The sequence below is a fragment of the Nerophis ophidion genome, linkage group LG28 (genome assembly GCF_033978795.1).
Source record: "Nerophis ophidion isolate RoL-2023_Sa linkage group LG28, RoL_Noph_v1.0, whole genome shotgun sequence".
Lineage (NCBI taxonomy): Eukaryota > Metazoa > Chordata > Actinopteri > Syngnathiformes > Syngnathidae > Nerophis > Nerophis ophidion.
The window spans coordinates 27,947,780-27,966,816 of record NC_084638.1 but is presented as its reverse complement, the minus strand read 5'-3'; the positions used below and the strand labels follow the sequence as shown (position 1 = coordinate 27,966,816).

Here is a 19,037-nt window from a genome sequence, read left to right as displayed (position 1 = left end):
GTTACTCATCAGTTACTCAGTACTTGAGTAGTTTTTTCACAACGTACTTTTTACTTTTACTCAATATTTGGGTGACTATTCCTTACTTTTACTTGAGTAATAAATCTCTAAAGTAACTGTACTCTTACTTGAGTACAATTTCTGGCTACTCTGCCCACCTCTAATGCCAAATATATTGTGATATATATTGTTATCATAGATTTTAGGTCATATCGCCCATCCCTACAAGAAATGTCAGTTTTTTGTATTTCTCCTAAGCGTACATATATTGCAGCTTGTAACTTGTATGGTATACGTACAATTATACAGTATAATTTTCGGTAATAATCCCAAAGCCCGACCTCATAACAGTTTTGACTGGATCTCCAACTCACAGCCACCTCATAAACAGCTAAAATAGCTGTGAAAGGATATCTTCTGAACTTTTCGAAGCCCAACATGATACATTACATAGTTTTTGGCGACACACATTTTTTTGACTGGCTGTCTCTTTCTTTTGTCAGGGAAGAAAAGTTGTTGACAAAATGTATTGGCTAACGAAATGAACACCTGTTTCCCCCTGCCTTCACTTACTGTATGTCCCTGGAACGTTTTGACAGGACGGTCCTGACCCAGTTTACACACGTGGATGCACATGTCTGTGCTGCAGGAGGCAAACGTGTTGTTACTTTGCCAGTCCACGTCCAAAGCAGGTGCTGCAGGGTGGCACAGGGTCAATATGGAAAAAATATTCTATTATCAACATTTTATGACAAGGGAACTGTCTTAATAGCTTTATGACGGATGCATGAAATGTCCAAACATTTCTCACTCACCTGAGTGGAAAGGAAATTGCTGCTTTGCCTCTCCCGTGTGGGCGTCCCAAATAATCGTTGTCTGAGTTAGAGACAAATTGTATTGTCAATATTACATTTTCCTCCCTCGAGAAATCACTACATTTATTTATTTAATATTACACATTACATTTTCACATTACAAACACCGGGTCTCAGCTCTGTTATTTTCCGTTTTTTCGACCATTTTTTGGAACATTGGAGACATCATGCCTCGTCGGTGTGTTGTCGGAGGGTGTAACAACACTAACAGGGAGGGATTCAAGTTGCACCACTGGCAAGAATTCTGCCGCCAGACCCCCATTGAATGTACCAAAGTGTCTGCACATTTGACCGGCGATGCTAAGACAGACAAGGCACAGAGATGTATGGATAACCTGCAGATGCTTTTGCAACGACTAAGTCAACAAAATCACAAAGGTGAGTTTTGTTGATGTTGTTGACTTATGTGCTAATCAGACATATTTGGTCACGGCATGACTGTCAGCTAATTGATGCTAACATGCTACGCTAATCGATGCTAACATGCTATTTACACTAGATGTATGTACATTTGAAACTAGATACCCACATTTAATGCGAAACAAACACTTACCAATCGACGGATTTAAGTTGCTCCAGAGTCACAAGATGCGAAAGTCCTGATCGTTTGGTCCGCACATTTTACCGGCGATGCTAATAAGGCAGCCATGCTATGGGCCACTTCATTAGGTACACCCACGCTATGGCCGAATAGCGTCAATAGCTATTCGTTCAATAGCTTCCATTTCTTCTTCAATTTTGTTTTCGCTATCTGCCTCCATACTCCGACTATCTGTTTCAATACATGCGTAATCTGTTGAATCGCTTAAGCCGCTGAAATCAGAGTCTGAATCCGAGCTAATGTCGCTATATCTTGCTGTGGTAACAGCCATGTTGTTTGTATTGGCAGCCCTGTATGACGTCACAGGGAAATGGATAGCGGTTTCGAAGATAGCGAAAATAAGGCACTTTAAAGCTTTATTTAGGGATATTCCGGGACCGGTAAAATTTTGAAAAAAACTTCAAAAAATACAACAAGCCACTGGGAACTGATTTTTATTGTTTTTAACCCTTTTGAAATTGTGATAATGTTCCCCTTTAAGTCAATTAACCCATCTGCAGCACAGAATGATTAAAAATCCTAGAAACATCTTGGGCAATGCATTTTGGCAAGTTTGTCGAGGAGTGTTACCGTCGCACATGGCAAACGGGCAGTAGATCTGGTAGCGATTAATACAAACGCAAAAACGTCAAAAGGGAAGACAGTTATGACAGGAGTACAAAAATAAACAATCCACCTGCAAAGTACGGCAAGCTCGATTCACAAACGCCTCAGTTTGCGTTATTTTCGGTCTTCAATCGTTTAAATCAAGCAAAATATGCCTCGGTATGTGAAACATGTTTGGTGTGCAATCGCTTCATTCATTCATTCATTCATTAATTTTGTGTGCCGCTGTAAGTTGTATGGGGCCTGCCATTTTAAGTTAAGTTAAAGTTCCAATGATTGTCACACACACACTAGGTGTGGTGAAATTTGTCCTCTTCATCTGACCAATCCCCTTGTTCACCCCCTGGGAGGTGAGGGGAGCAGTGGGCAGCAGCGGTGCCGCGTCCGGGAATCATTTTTGGTGATTTAACCCCCAATTCCAACCCTTGATGCTGAGTGCCAGGCAGGGAGGAAATGGGTCCCATTTTTATAGTCTTTGGTATGTCTCGGCCAGGTTTGAACTCACAACCTACCGATCTCAGGGCGGCCACTCTAACTACTAGGCCACTGAGTAGTTTTGATGACATCGCTTCCTGTACATAGCATTTTTAGGAGGCAGGGCGGGCCCCCCAACGTCACATCTTGTTTACATATTTATGAGGAGGAGCAGACACGGGGGTAGCGCCATTGCCACATGGATTGGCTCACAAGTATGGAAAAAAAACAAGCCGACAAAAGCAACCATGATCGAAAAAAGGACGTTTACATGGTTTCTAATTTTGACAACAGGGTTAAATATCTGCGCAAAGACAGAGAAAGTGCCCGACCAGGTGGAAAAGCTGCTGCAGAAGCAGCTAGCCGGCGACAGCATTTCAGAGAGAGGGCTCGCCATTTATCTGGGGACTTGATGTCCAAAAGTGACCATGCACGTGGGTCTTTGGAAAAGTTTAAAAAGATGATCAGTCCTTCACAGCGTCAGTGCAGCATGGCGAGCCAGTTCAGACAAAGCTGCCACTTCAAGGATTTTATCAGCGAAGGGGGTTTCTTTTTTTTAGTAAGTTTGTGATAAGACCATACTTTTTTTGCGAAAAAATGCCAGCGGGGACCTTTATAACAGCAAATTAGAATGCAGTACCAGGACACAAGCCTTTGGAAGACCGCCTCACACTGCTAATTTTTGCTAAAGCTTGTGGTGGCTGCAAGGCAACGCTATGCGTGTTTGCCACTCCCAGACGGTTCAAAAATGTCTAAAATATTCAAGGATACTAAGTAAAATGATTATCCCTTTCTTTTTTTTTTTTTTTATAGCGGCAAGATGTTTGGTAACATTTTAGAGAGCACCTAAGGGACTTTTGTGAGTGTGCTGACGCATTGGCAATTAAGCTGGCTGTTGTTGTTGTGTTTGGATAAAGACAGAGCCATTACCCGCTTGTTATTTTGATTTGTTACATAAACCGTCTATATACAGATTAGTGTTTTCAAAGTGTGCATTTTTAATACTAAATAGGGACAATGCAGGGAGGTTTTTTTCTTTCCACCAAAGTGCTTCCATCATAAAATAGCAACTTAATCCAAAATAAGTAACAGGTCCACATTAATGTGGATAAATATTTGTTTAAAAAAAAAGATTATTTTCTCTAAATGATTCATGTTAAATAAACACATTAAGTGCATATGAATTGTCTTCTTTCTTGAGTCTATTTGCAGGTGCAAAACGAATCCTGATTACAATAAATTCAAATGAATGATAAATCAATTGTGATAAATTGAAATTGATCCACGACAACTCTGTGTTTAATCTTAATAATATGTCTGACAGCACTAGTTGCAATGTAATGATATACTTTTATTAAAATCATTTGAAATCATTGCTTACCCCTCTACAAAAAAAAACTTGTGTTTTTGTTCTTTTTTTGGTAAATATTTCAGATATTCAAAAAAAGAAGTGCAAAGATATCTGTAAATGAATGTTTAGGTCAAAAAAATATATTTTTAAAGTGACAAACACTAGAGGGCGGTGTTCACCAGACCAGAAAGAGTGTTAAAGGAGGAAACTGCACTTCTATTGAAAGTTTGCTCATCTTTCATAATCCCTATGTATGACAAGAAGACATAATTGTTCTTTATGCATTCTAATTCGCATTGTATAGCTGATATGGCTAACAATGCAGCTAATGGGAGCACTCTATTGTTCCCATAAAACCCTCTAATAAAACATACACAATACTTCAGTTATATCTCGTGAACTAAATATTAACCAAGTATTAGCCATACTGTTATTATAAGCACTAACGCAGAGGAGCTACTTTAAGCGGCGCCTTGATTACAGAGAGGGAACTAGCTTATGCAGCTCATGCAGCTGATGAAAGATATTTGTAGATTATTACAAATAGAAGGTTGTGGCCACAAACTGAGAAGTTGGTCAACTCTGACAAACAATGTCGAAGACGCTTGGTTCTACCCTTTCTTTGGGAGGACTTTTTTTTTTTTTTCTTTTTTTTTTTTCCCCAAGATGGCGCTGCTGTTGGCAGGAGCTCTGTGCTCTTGTGTCATCCTTTTGTGTTTCCCTCTTGTTTTCATCTGTTATTATATTTTTTTGCCTTTTGGTCCGGGACCCTTTGGGACTGTGTGACAAGGGGTGGCATTTTCGTGACCGCCGTGGTGCTTTTTTTGTGGACTTCTGGATCTGCCTCCCAGGAGCCTTTGGGCCATGGAGACCAACTGCTGGGTTTCAGCCACACCGGAGTCGGTTTGGAGGGACTGAGCGCTGGGACGGAGAGGCTTTGCGGTGTCTTGGCTGGGTGAGCAGGTGTCGGACACCTCAGTCACCTTGGACGTATCATCGCTCATCCATGCGGACTGGACACTGGCCGAGAGTGGAGTCGGCTGTCTTGGTTGCTTTGTTGGGTCTGCTCCTGTCTCTGGCCATGCTCCCTCCACTCCAGCGGACAATGGCGTGGAACACCGCAGAGGCCAACACAGTGGATATGTTTCTTTTACTTTTTATTCATAGCTGTATGTAGAAGTGTCTGGTTGTATCTGCTACTTTAATATCCTCTGTGTTCTTTGATGTTTCCCACTTACACAAATGAAAGAGGGATGTGTACTATGGCTATGAGTTGTTTTTTTCCCTTGGCCTCAGTCTGGACCCCCTCTCCAGGGCCCAGGCTAAGACCGATTTTTTTTAATTTTATTTTAATCTTCTATTTTTTTCTCCCATTCCTCCCCCTTGTTTACATGTATCTCATCTTTTTTGTAAGGGGCCCTGGAAGCCGGCACACCCGTCAGCGATCCTGTTCTGTCTCCCTGTAATGTTTGTTTGATCTTGAATGGGATTGTGCTGAAAATTGTAATTTTCCTGAAGGAACTCTCCTGATGGAATAAATAAAGTACTATCTAATCTAATCTTTTTCATCTAAACGGGAAGATGTTAACATCCCATTATTCGACATTCCAGTGAGCGCAGACAATGTACAGTAAGTGATTGTTTTATTATGTTCTTAGTTTATATTTCGTGTTCAGCACTTAGCAATACTGCTACTTGCTGGATCTACTTATCATTCGGCTTCCAAAACTAGTAGCTCATCCTCCTTATAATCAGGCTTAAAAAATATAAGGATCTGCATCATTATTTGTTCCAAAGTAGCAGGTGTTGGCGCTCATGAAGTCTGTGAAGAGTAGTAGTAGTTGTTGTTGTTAAATTAAAAAGCGAGCTATGTGAGATCCTTTAAAATTAATGCGCTGTTTGCTAAAATGAGCAAAATACGTAAATATTACATATTGTTATGAAATTGCATGTTCCTGCATTACTTAAATACTTACAGCAAGTATATAAAACATTGATGAGTTTTTGGGATATTTTAGAGCGCTTTGCAGGAAGAATAGAGTAAAACTCATTTCTACCACTATTACCTGACTTTTTTTTAGCGTTTATTAGTTAGAGTACATCAACAAAGAAATACATGTGTGTTCTTGTCTTACATAAGGATTGTAAATAGGAAAATTCCAAAAAAGAGCAGTTCCCCTTTTTGGATTTCAAGTCCTCATATGAATTTTTGCCACTGTGTTTCTCCTGTACTAAATACAGAAACGAGACAAAAAATATCTGCACACACGTCTTTCACTTACAGATGGAAACATGCACTAAATTCATAAAATGTCATCATGACCGCATCATTAAGACGGTAAACTGTACACTTACTTTGTCTACCCCAGCGCTAAGGATAAAGTTTCCTTTCTTGTTCCACTTGAGTGCAAATATGGGACCTTTGTGCTGACCCAAAGTACTGGCCAGGTTACCTGTGAACACAAGGCCATTAAAACAGGGCAAATTGAAGGGCAAAATAACCACTTTAAATTGCAGCTAAGAGGTTCACCGTCTTTTATCCATATTCTTGCAAAGCCGTCATAGGAGCCTGTCGCGAGAAGTGTGCCCTCACTCTGAAAGACCAAAACGTTTCATCAAAGAATTGGGGGAGAGACGGAAGGAATGCGTTTGGCAGAAACAGCGATTACGGACATGTGTGTTAAGTCAAACACACACTTCGGTCATACTCACATTCCAGTCTAGTGAGGTGACGTCTTTGTTGCTGGGCACGTCCTGGCCTCCTTCCCGTATGCAGTGCCTCAGAACCAGCTGGGTGGAACCACTCGAACTGTTCTCACTTAAATTCCAGATTCGAGCTGTCGAGTCTCCAGACCTATCAAAGTAAAACAAAATACAACTTAGGACTAGGCGATATGGACCAAAATTCATTTACAAAAATATCTTTGCTGAATACCGGTATACAATATATATTGCTTTTTTTTTTCTTCCCCCGCACAGTGAATTTAGACAAAGTCAAACCCAAATATATGTGTCATGGGTAATTTTCAGAAAATTTTAAGGTTTCATGCAAAAATAATGCACATAAACATATTAAAAAGTAGGGGTGTAATGGTACGTGTATTTGTATTGAACCGTTTCGGTACGGGGGTTTCGGTTCGGTGCGGAGGAATACCGAACGAGTTCCACACGAACATATGAAGTCGCCGCCTATGCTAAAGTCTTAACAAGCTGCTCCGCTCCGTTCTGCCTCTGTCTGTACACAGCACACACAACCATCTGATTGGTTACATACAAAGCCAATCAGCAATGCGTATTCAGAGCGCAAGTCGTCAGGTCTTCAGTGTCGATGTCGAGCAGATAGGTCTTTAGCAGGGGTGAAGGCTAGTTAGCTTTTAGCGAAACGTTAACTCATTTTGGGGTGTGCGTGTGTGCACGCGTGTGTGTGTGTGCATGTGTTACGGACAGTGTTGATTCAGGTGTGTTGAAGCAGCAAAAAAGGACATAATATTAAATGAAGAGTTTCTGTCTCTGATAGTGTATAAAATAATTCAAGTGCATCATAAAGCCTACATAAACTCCATGGTGGTCAGGGATGAATTTTCAGCTATAGTTACATTAATCATTAGTAATCTAGCAGCCTAGTTTTGAATGGCAGGGTCCCTGCTATCACATGTTGATGAAAATATAACATTTACATAATAAAAATCTTCTACAGGCTTCCCCAATGCTGTAATAAATTAAGCATGATGAGTTGACTTGAAACTGTTTAATGTTGCACTATTTTGGGACGGCGTGGCGCAGTGGGGAGAGTGGCCGTGCGCAACCCGAGCGTCCCTGGTTCAAATCCCACCTAGTACCAACCTCGTCACGTCCGTTGTGTCCTGAGCAAGACACTTCACCCTTGCTCCTGATGGGTGCTGGTTGGCGCCTTGCATGGCAGCTCCCTCCATCAGTGTGTGAATGTGTGTGTGAATGGGTAAATGTGGAAGTAGTGTCAAAGCGCTTTGAGTACCTTGAAGGTAGAAAAGCGCTATACAAGTACAACCCATTTATCATTTATATGTAGAAGAAAAGTTGTGTTATTTTATTTCATCTAAGCAACAACTTGAGGCAGTTTAACGTGGGCAGAATTATTATAGTGTTCCCAATGTTAAAAAGATCAAGCCATTGTTTACAAATTTGGTAAATAAATAACCAAAAAATGTATATTTTGTTGTTTTCTTACTGTACCAAAAATTAACCGAACCGTGACCTCTAAACCGAGGTACGTACTGACCCGAAATTTTTGTGTACCGTTACACCCCTATTAAAAAGCCATGAAAATAACAAGTATAGTAAAGTACCTTCTTTAAATAAAATCTTCAGTGATGTTGAATTCTTCAGCTAATAAAAACACCAAAGAACTAAATTAAGTCCTTGGTTTGAATTGAAACTGCACATTTAAAAAATTTCGCTTATCGTTCACAATCATTATGAAGGACATGAGTGTATTTTTCTTAATAGTAAATAAATGCGATCAAATGTCCGCTTACAATGGGAGTTGCTCTGTTTTGCCTATAAAAGCCCATAAAAAAACACTCAAAATCCTCCATTGAGGTTTTATATACATGATGTAAATATGTATATAATGTGGTAACAGGCACATTTATAATACCATTTAATATTTTTGTATTTTGATAATTTTAAGCAAACATTTCAAAAACGCATCACAATGTTTGCTTTTTTTTTAAACAAAACATCACTGCTTATTAATCACTGAGAGCCAAAAAAGCATGATAAAACATCACTTACTGTACAATGTTTGCTGTCGCTAGGATGCAAACTGATTGAATATTGGTATATTCCCATTTTAGATGCTCGTGATCATGGCTCCACCATAAATAGTTAGTCTGCGTTAGCGCTTATAATAACAAAATCACTAATACTTGGTTAATAATCTAGTCACAATATATTAATGGAGTATTGTTGGGGCTTTTTGGATGTTTTTTATTGGGCTTAATGGGCAGAATCAAGGATATCTCATTGGCTTTGCTGTAAGTGGACTATTATTTTGGTTTATTTACGTGTTAAAATGCATTTTAAAAAAATACATCTGTCATGTCTTTCATAATTTTGAAAATGAGCAGCAACTTAAAAATAATCTTCCTTTAACAAAAGTGTTTTTAGCTTAACATTTTTACCTCCAAAATTAAAGCCAGGAACACCAAGCTGTACAAAACCTCCTCTCAGATGGTGTATTTTTTTTCATATTGTGCATTTGTTGTGGCAGTGTTTCTTCAGCAAAGTCGTTTAGACTGGTAAACTAGTATACGAGGTAATTATTTCCGGCAGCTTTTTAAATCTGTTTATTTCGTTCATCTTTTAAAATTTCATAGGTGCGGCTTATATAGCAGTGCGCTGTATAGTCCGGGAAATACAGTAATATTGTTCATTTTTAAAAAAAGGATCACCTACTTCAGTGTACAGTGGAAGAATGCATTGGCAGAGTATTTTTAATTTTACTTTTTTAACTTTAATCTATACCTCGTGTCCTCTCCAACCATGAGAAGGTGACAGCGCGCCATTCAAAAGGAAAAGTGAAAGTAAAGAGACAAGTGAAATTATGTATCGTAAAATGCTAAGTGGAGAAGTAGATTCAACATTGGCGGAATTCCAACTTGCACTAAAGCTCAACTTACCTGTAGTGTATACAACATGATACATTGTCAATGAGTAGACTCTTTAAAAATGTATTATAAACGATGACCCCATGCAGTTAGTTTCTTTTATTTTCTAAAGAGTGACAGATTACAGCAGATACGTTTTTACCTGTACCAAAAATGTATTTCGACACTTTTCAAAATAAAGGAGACTACAATAAAATGTTATTGGCTATATTTTAAAAGAAAATATTTTGATACATTAATACATGCATTTATTGAAATCAAACAATTTTGGCATTAAATAAAGTGAACATAGTAGACAACTTATTTTTTAGCAGTTAATAAGCAAACCGGTTGCAAAGGCTCTTGATTTGGCTGCTGACATACGCAGTATGATATTTTCTGTCATTTCTCATTTTATTATTTTGTCAAAATTATGAGGGAAAAGCCATAGAAAATGAAAGTAATTATTATTATACTTGTTGATTTACTTTTATAATCTGATTACTTTCTGGTTTTAACATGTTCTATCTATACTTCTGTTCAAATATAGTAATCACTCTTCTGTGTGGATATTTCACATAAGTTTTGGGTAATACTAAAAATTTTAGCAGGTCTCGAATTTAACCACGGCAACTGCGGTAATTGCCGCGACCGCCCTCGTCATTTTCCGTAATGCCCTAAAAAATTGAGCAGCAATAACATCTCGTGACTTCCTTTGCCCTTTTACATGTTAATGGACTAGGGATATAAGGGTAAAAGGTAAAATGATAATTCACGAGAAAATTCCAGACTCTTAGCTTGACCGTCTAATTTTTTAATTACCAAAAAAAACGTCATTTATTAATTTTAGGAAACACGAAGTCAGGCGCATGCACACTAGCGTCGTTTGGTTTGATAATCAGGCCTGACTAACTAAACAAACTTTGCTCCGAAAATTTCTCCTTGGAGTAAACTGAGCCAAGCGCTTGGTTTAACGTCATTTTTACATAGCTTCCCGGTGTGCTTATAACAGCGCACAGCTGTTAGATGGAGACAGGTGTGGATAATATTGGAGACAGACACACTTATCCCCACACTAAAAGTATACAGCGAAGGAGAAAAAATATTTGGGTTCTTAACAATAAACTGATGCAGCCCTCAATCGATAAAGTTAAAGTACCAATGATTGTCCTCTGCATTTGACCCATCCCTTTGCTCACCCTCTGGGAGGTGAGGGGAGCAGTGAGCAGCGGCGGGGCCGCGCCCGGGAATCCCTTTTGGTGATTTAACCCCCAATTCCAACCCTTGTTGCTGAGTGCCAAGCACGGAGGTAATAGGTCCCATTTTTACAGTCTTTGGTATGACTCGGCCGTTGTTTGAACTCACAACCTACCGATCTCAGGGCGGACACTCTACCCACTAGGCCAGTGGTTCTCAACCTTTTTCAGTGATGTACCCCCTGTCAAAATGTTTTATTTCAAGTACCCCCTAATCAGAGCAAAGCATTTTTGGTTGAAACAAAGAGATAAAGAAAATACAGCACTATGTCATCAGTTTCTGATTTATTAAATTGTATAAGAGTGCAAAATATTGCTCATTTGTAGTGGTCTCTCTTGAACCATTTGGAAAAAAAGATATAAAAATAACTAAAAACTTGTTGAGAAATAAACAAGTGAATCAATTATAAATAAAGATTTCTACACATAGAAGTAATCATCAACTTAAAGTGCCCTCTTTGGGGATTGTAATAGAGATCCATCTGGATTCATGAACTTAATTCTAAACATTTCTTCACAAAAAAAGAAATCTTTAACATCAATATTTATGGAACGTGTCCACAAAAAAATCTAGCTGTCAACACTGAATATTGCATTGTTGCATTCTTTTTACAGTTTATGAACTTACATTCATATTTTTTTGAAGTATTATTCAAGAAATATATTTATAAAGGATTTTTCAATTGTTGCTATTTTTAGAATATTTAAAAAAAAAATCTCACGTACCCCTTGGCTTACCTTCAAGTACCCCCAGGGGTACGTGTACCCCCATTTGAGAACCACTGCACTAGGCCACTGAGTAGGTAAGCTTCCGTGATGAATCTTCGGGTTAATCAATAACACACAAACCGGTCATCGCGCCAAACTAGAAATCAGTTGATGGTTTTTGTCTTTAAAACGACAGTCTGTGAAAAGAGTCCCACGCTTGTTACGCAACTTACGTAACTGGAGACGAGAATAGACATAGATGCATGGACCGGGTGCTGCTCGAGACTAGCAATCAGTATACATTTTATTTTTAAACAACGCCAAGAGTCATAGCTGCCCGTCAAATAATTATCTGCAAGATACGTAACGTCAACAACGCGGACCGTCTCCTTGCTCTGCCGTCTGTCAATATTGTAACATCCAAAGTAATCGCAGCTCAGACAGACTCCCCAGTTTGTCTTTCTTCATTTCAGAAAATACAACGTTCCGTGTATTGCTCTCTTTTACAGCAACTTACTGTTCTCCTTTCAACCTCACAACACGTCACTTCTCATCGTTGACATGCGTTTGTCCTTTTACTTAAAAAAAACATCTTTGGGATGTATGTAAAAATTAGAAAAAAACGGAGGCAAATTTTATTGAATGTGTTTATTTTAAGATGTGACTGTGCCTTTGGGTGTTCTAAATTATCAGGTTATTGTTATTCTCATGGCATTCAGCTAATCAGTTTCCTAAGAAGACGTTTGGCCTCTCATCAAAGTAATTTTCATAAGTCTATGCTCATAGACTTAACTTGCACAGATCAAGTCTGTGGGCTTGGTGCCTCGGTCCTAACTATTTATCCTCCAACATGAGGAAGAGTGTACGCACGGAAATAAAGCTTATGTTTTTTTGTGGTGTAGAAAAGAATGTGCCCTTTAACAAATGTTTACCATGGAATCGAATCGTTCATACACCGTTTTGACTCTTATTGAACCGATCATAAACTAAATCGAATCAAATTGTTGATACACTAAATCGAAATCAATAAATTGTTCTGTTTTATAAATAACTCATTTTGGAATCGCCTCGTAATCGAACATCAAAGAGATTTACATCCCTAATACATTGGTTATAATTAAAGTTTTTCTGTGCCCAAGGATGTATTTTGCATAAAAGACAAAAAATCGTGATGATAAAAAATAGCCATGTAATTGTTGCAGTATCAACTAGATACGGTTCTGGTACTTGGTATCATTACAATCGATATTTTTGGAGATCTACCCATTTGTTTACATTGAGGAGTGCTAGCTTGCTGTTATTGGTTGCGTCCTCCTACGGCAGGGGTCGGGAACCTTTTTGGCTGAGAGAGCCATGAAAGCCAAATATTATAAAATGTATTTCCGAGAGAGCCATAATAATATTTTTTAACACTGAATACAAATAAATGTGTGCATTTTTAAGTAAGACTAACATTTTAAAAATATAATAATTATCTTCTTTTTAATAACATTGTTATTCTGAAGCTAATAAATTAAATAGTTCTTACCATTAATGCGACTTCTTGAACAGGAACGGTAGAAAACGGATGGATGGATTGAAAGGCATGAGAATGTTTTATATTTTGAACGTTATTTTTAACTTATTGCTGTGTTTTTCAACCACTGTGCCGCGGGCCGTGAGATACAGTCTGGTGTGTCGTGGGAGAGATTATGTAATTTCACTTAATTGGGTCGATAATCATTTTTGCAAACCTGTAACTATAAGTCAAAAATGTGCTGTTTTTGAGTGTCTGTGCTGTCTAGAGCTCGACAGAGTAAGTGTGTAATAATCTTCAATATCAGTAGGTGGCAGCAGGTAGCTAATTGCTTTTGTAGATGTCAGGAACATGGTATGTCGTGATCACAATATGCGGGAGGCAGCATGTAGGTAAAAAGGTATCCAACACTTAAACTAAAAATAAACAAAAGGCGAGTGCCGCTAAGAAAAGGCATTGAAGCAAAACAAAACTAAACCTGAACTGGCTGCAAAGTAAACAAAAACAGAATGCTGGACGACAGCAAAGACTTACAATGTGCGGAGCAGACAGCGTCCACAAAGTACATCCGTACATGGCATGACAATCAACAATGTCCACACAAAGAAGGAGTGCGTCCGCACAACTTAAATAGTCTCGATTGTAAGAACAAAGCAGGTGCGATGAATAGCATTAAAGGAGGACATGAAACTGCTGCAGGAAAATACCAAGAAAAGAGGAAAAGCCACCAAAATAGGAGCGCAAGTCACAGAGGAGAACACCGAAAAAACTCAAAATAAGTTACGGCTTGACAGTAAACCTACATAGAGACAAGAGCTATTGCGAGAACAATTTTTTTTGTCAATATCGGCTACGGAGTTTAATTTTTTTATGTTTTCTGCTGGTGGTGCGCCTCAGAATTTTTTCAATGAAAAACATGTGCTTTGGCTCAAAAAAGGTTGAAAAACACTGACTTATCGTGTTAAGCAATGCCAGCTAAGATTTATCTGAGAGCCAGATGCAGTCATCAAAAGAGCCACATCTGGCTCTAGAGCCATAGGTTCCCTACCCCTGTCCTACGGTATTCAATGAAGCACGTTTAAACTAGGGATGCACCGATTAATCGGTAACCGAATATATTCGGCCGAATATGGCAAAAAAAAAAGCCACATTCGGCCTTCGGTGGAATGAGTTAAGAACAAGGCCGAATAGTGGCGTGTGACGCAATTTTTTGACGCGGTGACGCAATCAACCAACGTGCAGTGTCGCGGTGACGTTAGGATATGTTGTGTACCTGTATAAGTGTATGAGGTTACAAGCACACACTTATTGAGATTTAGTGGGTCCTCTGTTTACATTATTAGCCTGTTGTGTAGGCTACCTGTATAAGTGTAAGAGGTTATAAGCACACACTTAATTGAGATTTACTTTAGCCTTCTGTTTACATTATTAGCATATCTACTGTGGCTAAGCAGACTTTTGCCAAAAGGACAATAATTCATTTGTTGTGGGTTTATCCACTTTAATGCACTTGATTTTTTTTTTGGAATGCATGTTTTGTTTGAAGGCCTAATATAAATCAAAAACTTTGTGCTTTTTTTGAAAAGCAAAGGCTACTGGAATATTAAAAAAATGTCAATATTCAATAAAAAATACTTTATTTGAAAATGTCTAAATATTTATTCTAGGCTATTTATGCAATAGAAAAAAAATTGTGAAAAACTGCATTCATTATTCGGTATTCGGCCTTCGGCCAAGCGTTTAAGTTTTATTCGGCTTCGGCCACAAATTTTCATTTCGGTGCATCCCTAGTTTAAACTATTCCTCATCCAGTAGGGATGATACTCGTAAGATACAGTTTGTTGCCATGGCGACATGGATAAGTAAATTAGAAGTAGCTAAAACACTAGCTATGTTGTGAAGCCCCACTTGCTGAGCGGCACTTGAAAGTTTATAGCTTCACTTTCATTGTTATTTTTTAAGCCAAAATACGTCCTTTTTTTTTTAAAAATTGCATTAGTACGGCGGGACTTTATTAGTACCGGTATACCGTACAATCCTAGTACATGTGTTTTGAGTTTGTGAATAATTTTGGAGTCGATTGTTTTTTTGTTTTTTTTAAAGTTACCACACCAACACAACACGCACGAGGATGTGCAAGCGTGTTTGTGTCGGCGCTCATCTAGCCAACGTTGGATGGCTGTCATTGTTTTAATTTAATGGTCAAGTAGCCAGGAAACTCTGTACTGACCCAGATGCCAGCAGGTCGTTGACTGGATTCCAGGCACAAATAAAAACTTCCGATTCATGACCTCTGAGGACCATGGCTTTACTCTGGGGTATTTCTACATCCCGATCCACCTCCATCATCTCTGAGTGGTGATCTACAAGAGAAAGTGACATGAAAAACAGTTCATGAAAAAGATTCAACAGCTGAGTAGAGATTTGTCAAGGTCAACCATTTTGAACACTGAACACAAACCGGAAGGAACATGTATTGTCTTGCTTAAAAATCCTTTTAAAAATGATTAACTGATTCTGCTTTTCTCTGCACTACTGAATATTAATTGAACACAAAGGCGTAGAATTGGGTAGGGACGCGTCCCTACCAATATCCAGCCGCTACTGTGTAGTCACTATCAATACAAGCGCTGCCCGTAATGTTTAGTCAATGATTATGGCACAGAAAGGGTTAAATGTCGGTCTCTGCTAGAAGTACCGCCTCTAACCTAAATATCGCTCCCTGATTGGTTGCCGCTTTCATGCTAACTTACGTGTGATTGGCTGTCCCCGCTGTCACTCTTCACTGTGAAAAAAACAGTTTCACCTATCCAGACGTTAGCTCCAAATTAGCACTGCATCTCGTCTTTTCCTCCGCTTTTTTTCCAGGTCAATGCTCAGTCCCCTCTACCATTGTTAACCCTCCCCGGAGGTGAAAGTTAACCTTAAACATGTGAATTCAACTACTTTAGTCCGTTTTTTTAAATCTTAAAAACATCAGCTGTCTTTTTCTACGGACTGCAACAGTCCGTTGTCATGGATACATGACTACAACTTCCATTCATACCAGTCATGCGTGCCTGAGGCGGAGTGATAGCCTGCGCTGTGATAAGGCTTTAGAATATTTAAACCACGGTTAACAGCCAATCAGATCGCCGGATTTCACCTTTCCGTTTTAATTTTTTTTAGTTTCATGTAACATATTTACAGTACAAAAGCAGCAATAGAAAGAAGTAGATGAAGGGAAAAATTGTGAGTGATTTAAACACAAGTTGGGGAAAAGATTATTACAGTTCATTTATGTTTATTTACAATGTTGTATTGCATGAATGTATTTCTGATGTTGTTGATGGACAGTAGGCTATGTTGAGATGCTACCTCAGTAGAAGCATTTAAGTCTCACCTTAAAACTCATCTGTATACTCTAGCCTTTAAATAGACCTCCTTTTTAGACCAGTTGATCTGCCGCTTCTTTTCTTTCTCCTATGTCCCCTCCTCCCTTGTGGAGGGGGTCCGGTCCGATGACCATGGATGAAGTACTGGCTGTCCAGAGTCGAGACCCAGGATGGACCGCTCGTCGGGACCCAGGATGGACCGCTCGCCTGTGTATCGGTTGGGGACATCTCTACGCTGCTGATCCGCCTCCGCTTGAGATGGTCTCCTGTGGACGGGACTCTCGCTGCTGTCTTGGATCCGCTTGAACTGAACTCACGCGGCTGTGTTGGAGCCACTATGGATTGAACTTTCACAGTATCATGTTAGACCCGCTCGACATCCATTGCTTTCGGTCCCCTAGAAGGGGGGGGGGGGGTGTTGCCCACATCTGAGGTCCTCCCCAAGGTTTCTCATAGTCAGCATTGTCACTGGCGTCCCACTGGATGTGAATTCTCCCTGCCCACTGGGTGTGAGTTTTCCTTGCCCTTTTGTGGGTTCTTCCGAAGATGTTGTAGTCGTAATAATTTGTGCAGTCCTTTGAGACATTTGTGATTTGGGGCTATATAAATAAACATTGATTGATTGATTGATGTTAATTGACAGTATGATGCACAGTTGCACTACAGCCCTACACTAAAGATGAAAGATGAGAACTCTTCGAAGTCTTCTCCTTTGCTTTAATTTTAGTTACTTTACCCTATAACATCTGCATGACGTGAAATTATGATTGCTAATATAAAAAAAAAAATTAAAAAAAGTAAACTTTCAGAGTGCTGCCTTGGAGCACTTTTGTGTCGCCACCAATCTCAAAATCAAACCTACTCCCTTGATTGAACAATTCATAGGTTCAATCCCCACCTTCTACCAACCTCGTCACGTCCGTTGTGTCCTTGAGCAGGACACTTCATACTTGCTCCTGATGGGTCGTGTTTAGGGCCTTACATGGCAGCTCCCGCCATCAGTGTGTGAATGTGGAAATAGTGTCAAAGCGATTTGAGTACCTTGAAGGTAGAAAAGCGCTATACAAGTATAACAACCCATTTACCATTTATTTATTGAACCGCTCTATTCAATGGCCTCGGTTCGGTTTATCAACTTCTGATGACTATACGCTCTGTGCTGAAAGCTCATTGGATCTGTGCTCACCACAGTCGAGCGCAGATCCACTAAGATGAGCCTCCCACATTCAATTAGACAAAATCAAGCTGCTGAGACAGAAGCAACAAGCAAAGCTACAGCTTCTGTAGCTCGTTGCTACATGGCTAATGCATCAAATGTGCCTGAAATTGAAGACCCTAAACCATCATTTAGATCTGGCGTGTGGAACTACTTTGGTTTTTGTGTTAAGTATGACTCTGATGGCAAGCGTGTCGTGAACAAAAATACAACGGTATGCCGCAAGGTCACAACGGTAAACTACAAGAGCAGAAATAGAACAAACATGACTAGACATTTACGCCGACATCACCCCGAAGCGGAAATAGGTAGAACCAAACAAAAACAAAGAACGACAACACACAGGCTACAAACTTTACCCGGGGGCGATTGTTACTTTTATTGCTGTCGACATGCAACCGTTTTCTGTAGTGGAAAATGTTGAGTTTGCTGCAGAAACTTGAGCCCCATTACAACGAGATTCCTCCACAAACCTATTTCACCGATACCGTAGTTCCTGCTTTGTACAACAAGACACAAGCCCAATTAGAGACAACAATGTCCATAGCACCAGCTGTTACTCTGCTGCTAAGAATGCACCACAGAATATGGGTGATTTATCAGATGCATTTATTTTATTGTTATTATTTTTTACAAGGTGCTGTTTTTGTTTCATATGGAGCTAAGTATGCAAAGAAGAAAATGGGGCAAATATAGCTGCACCAGATACATTTAATATAAAAACTGTATATTTTGGAGTTGAAACAAAAATGTTGATAATTTTAATAAACTGCAAGTAAAAGAAGCATGAAAATGTCTTTTTTTTTGCATCGTAAAAATATCAAACTGTGACACTAAAATTTTGAACAGAACCGAACCGTGAATTTTCTGTATCGTTACACCCCTCGCCTGAATTATAGCAGGAAGTGTATTTGTACTCAAATTTGTTAAAGGGGAACATTATCACCAGACCTATGTAAGCGTAAATATATACCTTGATGGTGCGGAAAAAAGACCATATATTTTTTTAACCGATTTCCGAACTCTAAATGGGTGAATTTTGGCGAATTAAACGGCTTTCTGTTTATCGCGCTGGAAGCGATGACGTCAGAATGTGACGTCGCCGAGGTAACACAACCGCCCTTTTTATTTTCAACACATTACAAACACCGGGTCTCAGCTCTGTTATTTTCCGTTTTTTTGACTATTTTTTGGAACCTTGGAGACATCATGCCTTGTTGGTGTGTTGTCGGAGGGTGTAATAACACTAACAGGGAGGGATTCAAGTTGCACCACTGGCCCGAAGATGCGAAAGTGTCTGCCGCCAGACCCCCATTGAATGTGCTGGAGTTTCTCCACATTTTACCGGCGAGGCTGAGGCAGACATGGCACAGAGATGTATGGATAACCTGCAGATGCATTTGCAACGATAGTCAACGAAATCACAAAGGTGA

General features: G+C 39.3%; 2 protein-coding genes across 13 annotated transcripts in view; one reads left to right on the top strand and one right to left on the bottom strand.

The window, feature by feature from the left end:
- The window catches only part of LOC133545263 (BMP/retinoic acid-inducible neural-specific protein 3-like), a 1,164,151-nt gene that overhangs the window by 264,255 nt on the left and 880,859 nt on the right, over positions 1-19,037 (top strand). The gene's annotated exons all lie outside the window — the stretch shown is intronic.
- LOC133545095 (F-box-like/WD repeat-containing protein TBL1XR1) overlaps positions 1-19,037 on the bottom strand; it is a 108,079-nt gene that overhangs the window by 23,659 nt on the left and 65,383 nt on the right. For all 9 annotated transcript variants that reach the window (XM_061890435.1, XM_061890434.1, XM_061890440.1 and 6 more), the window contains 6 exons: positions 15,245-15,377; positions 6,620-6,761; positions 6,438-6,501; positions 6,263-6,360; positions 816-876; positions 574-695 (listed from right to left, as the gene is read on the bottom strand). In XM_061890435.1, coding sequence (XP_061746419.1) covers positions 574-695; positions 816-876; positions 6,263-6,360; positions 6,438-6,501; positions 6,620-6,761; positions 15,245-15,377 — 620 coding nt within the window. The remainder of the gene's footprint in view (positions 1-573; positions 696-815; positions 877-6,262; positions 6,361-6,437; positions 6,502-6,619; positions 6,762-15,244; positions 15,378-19,037) is intronic.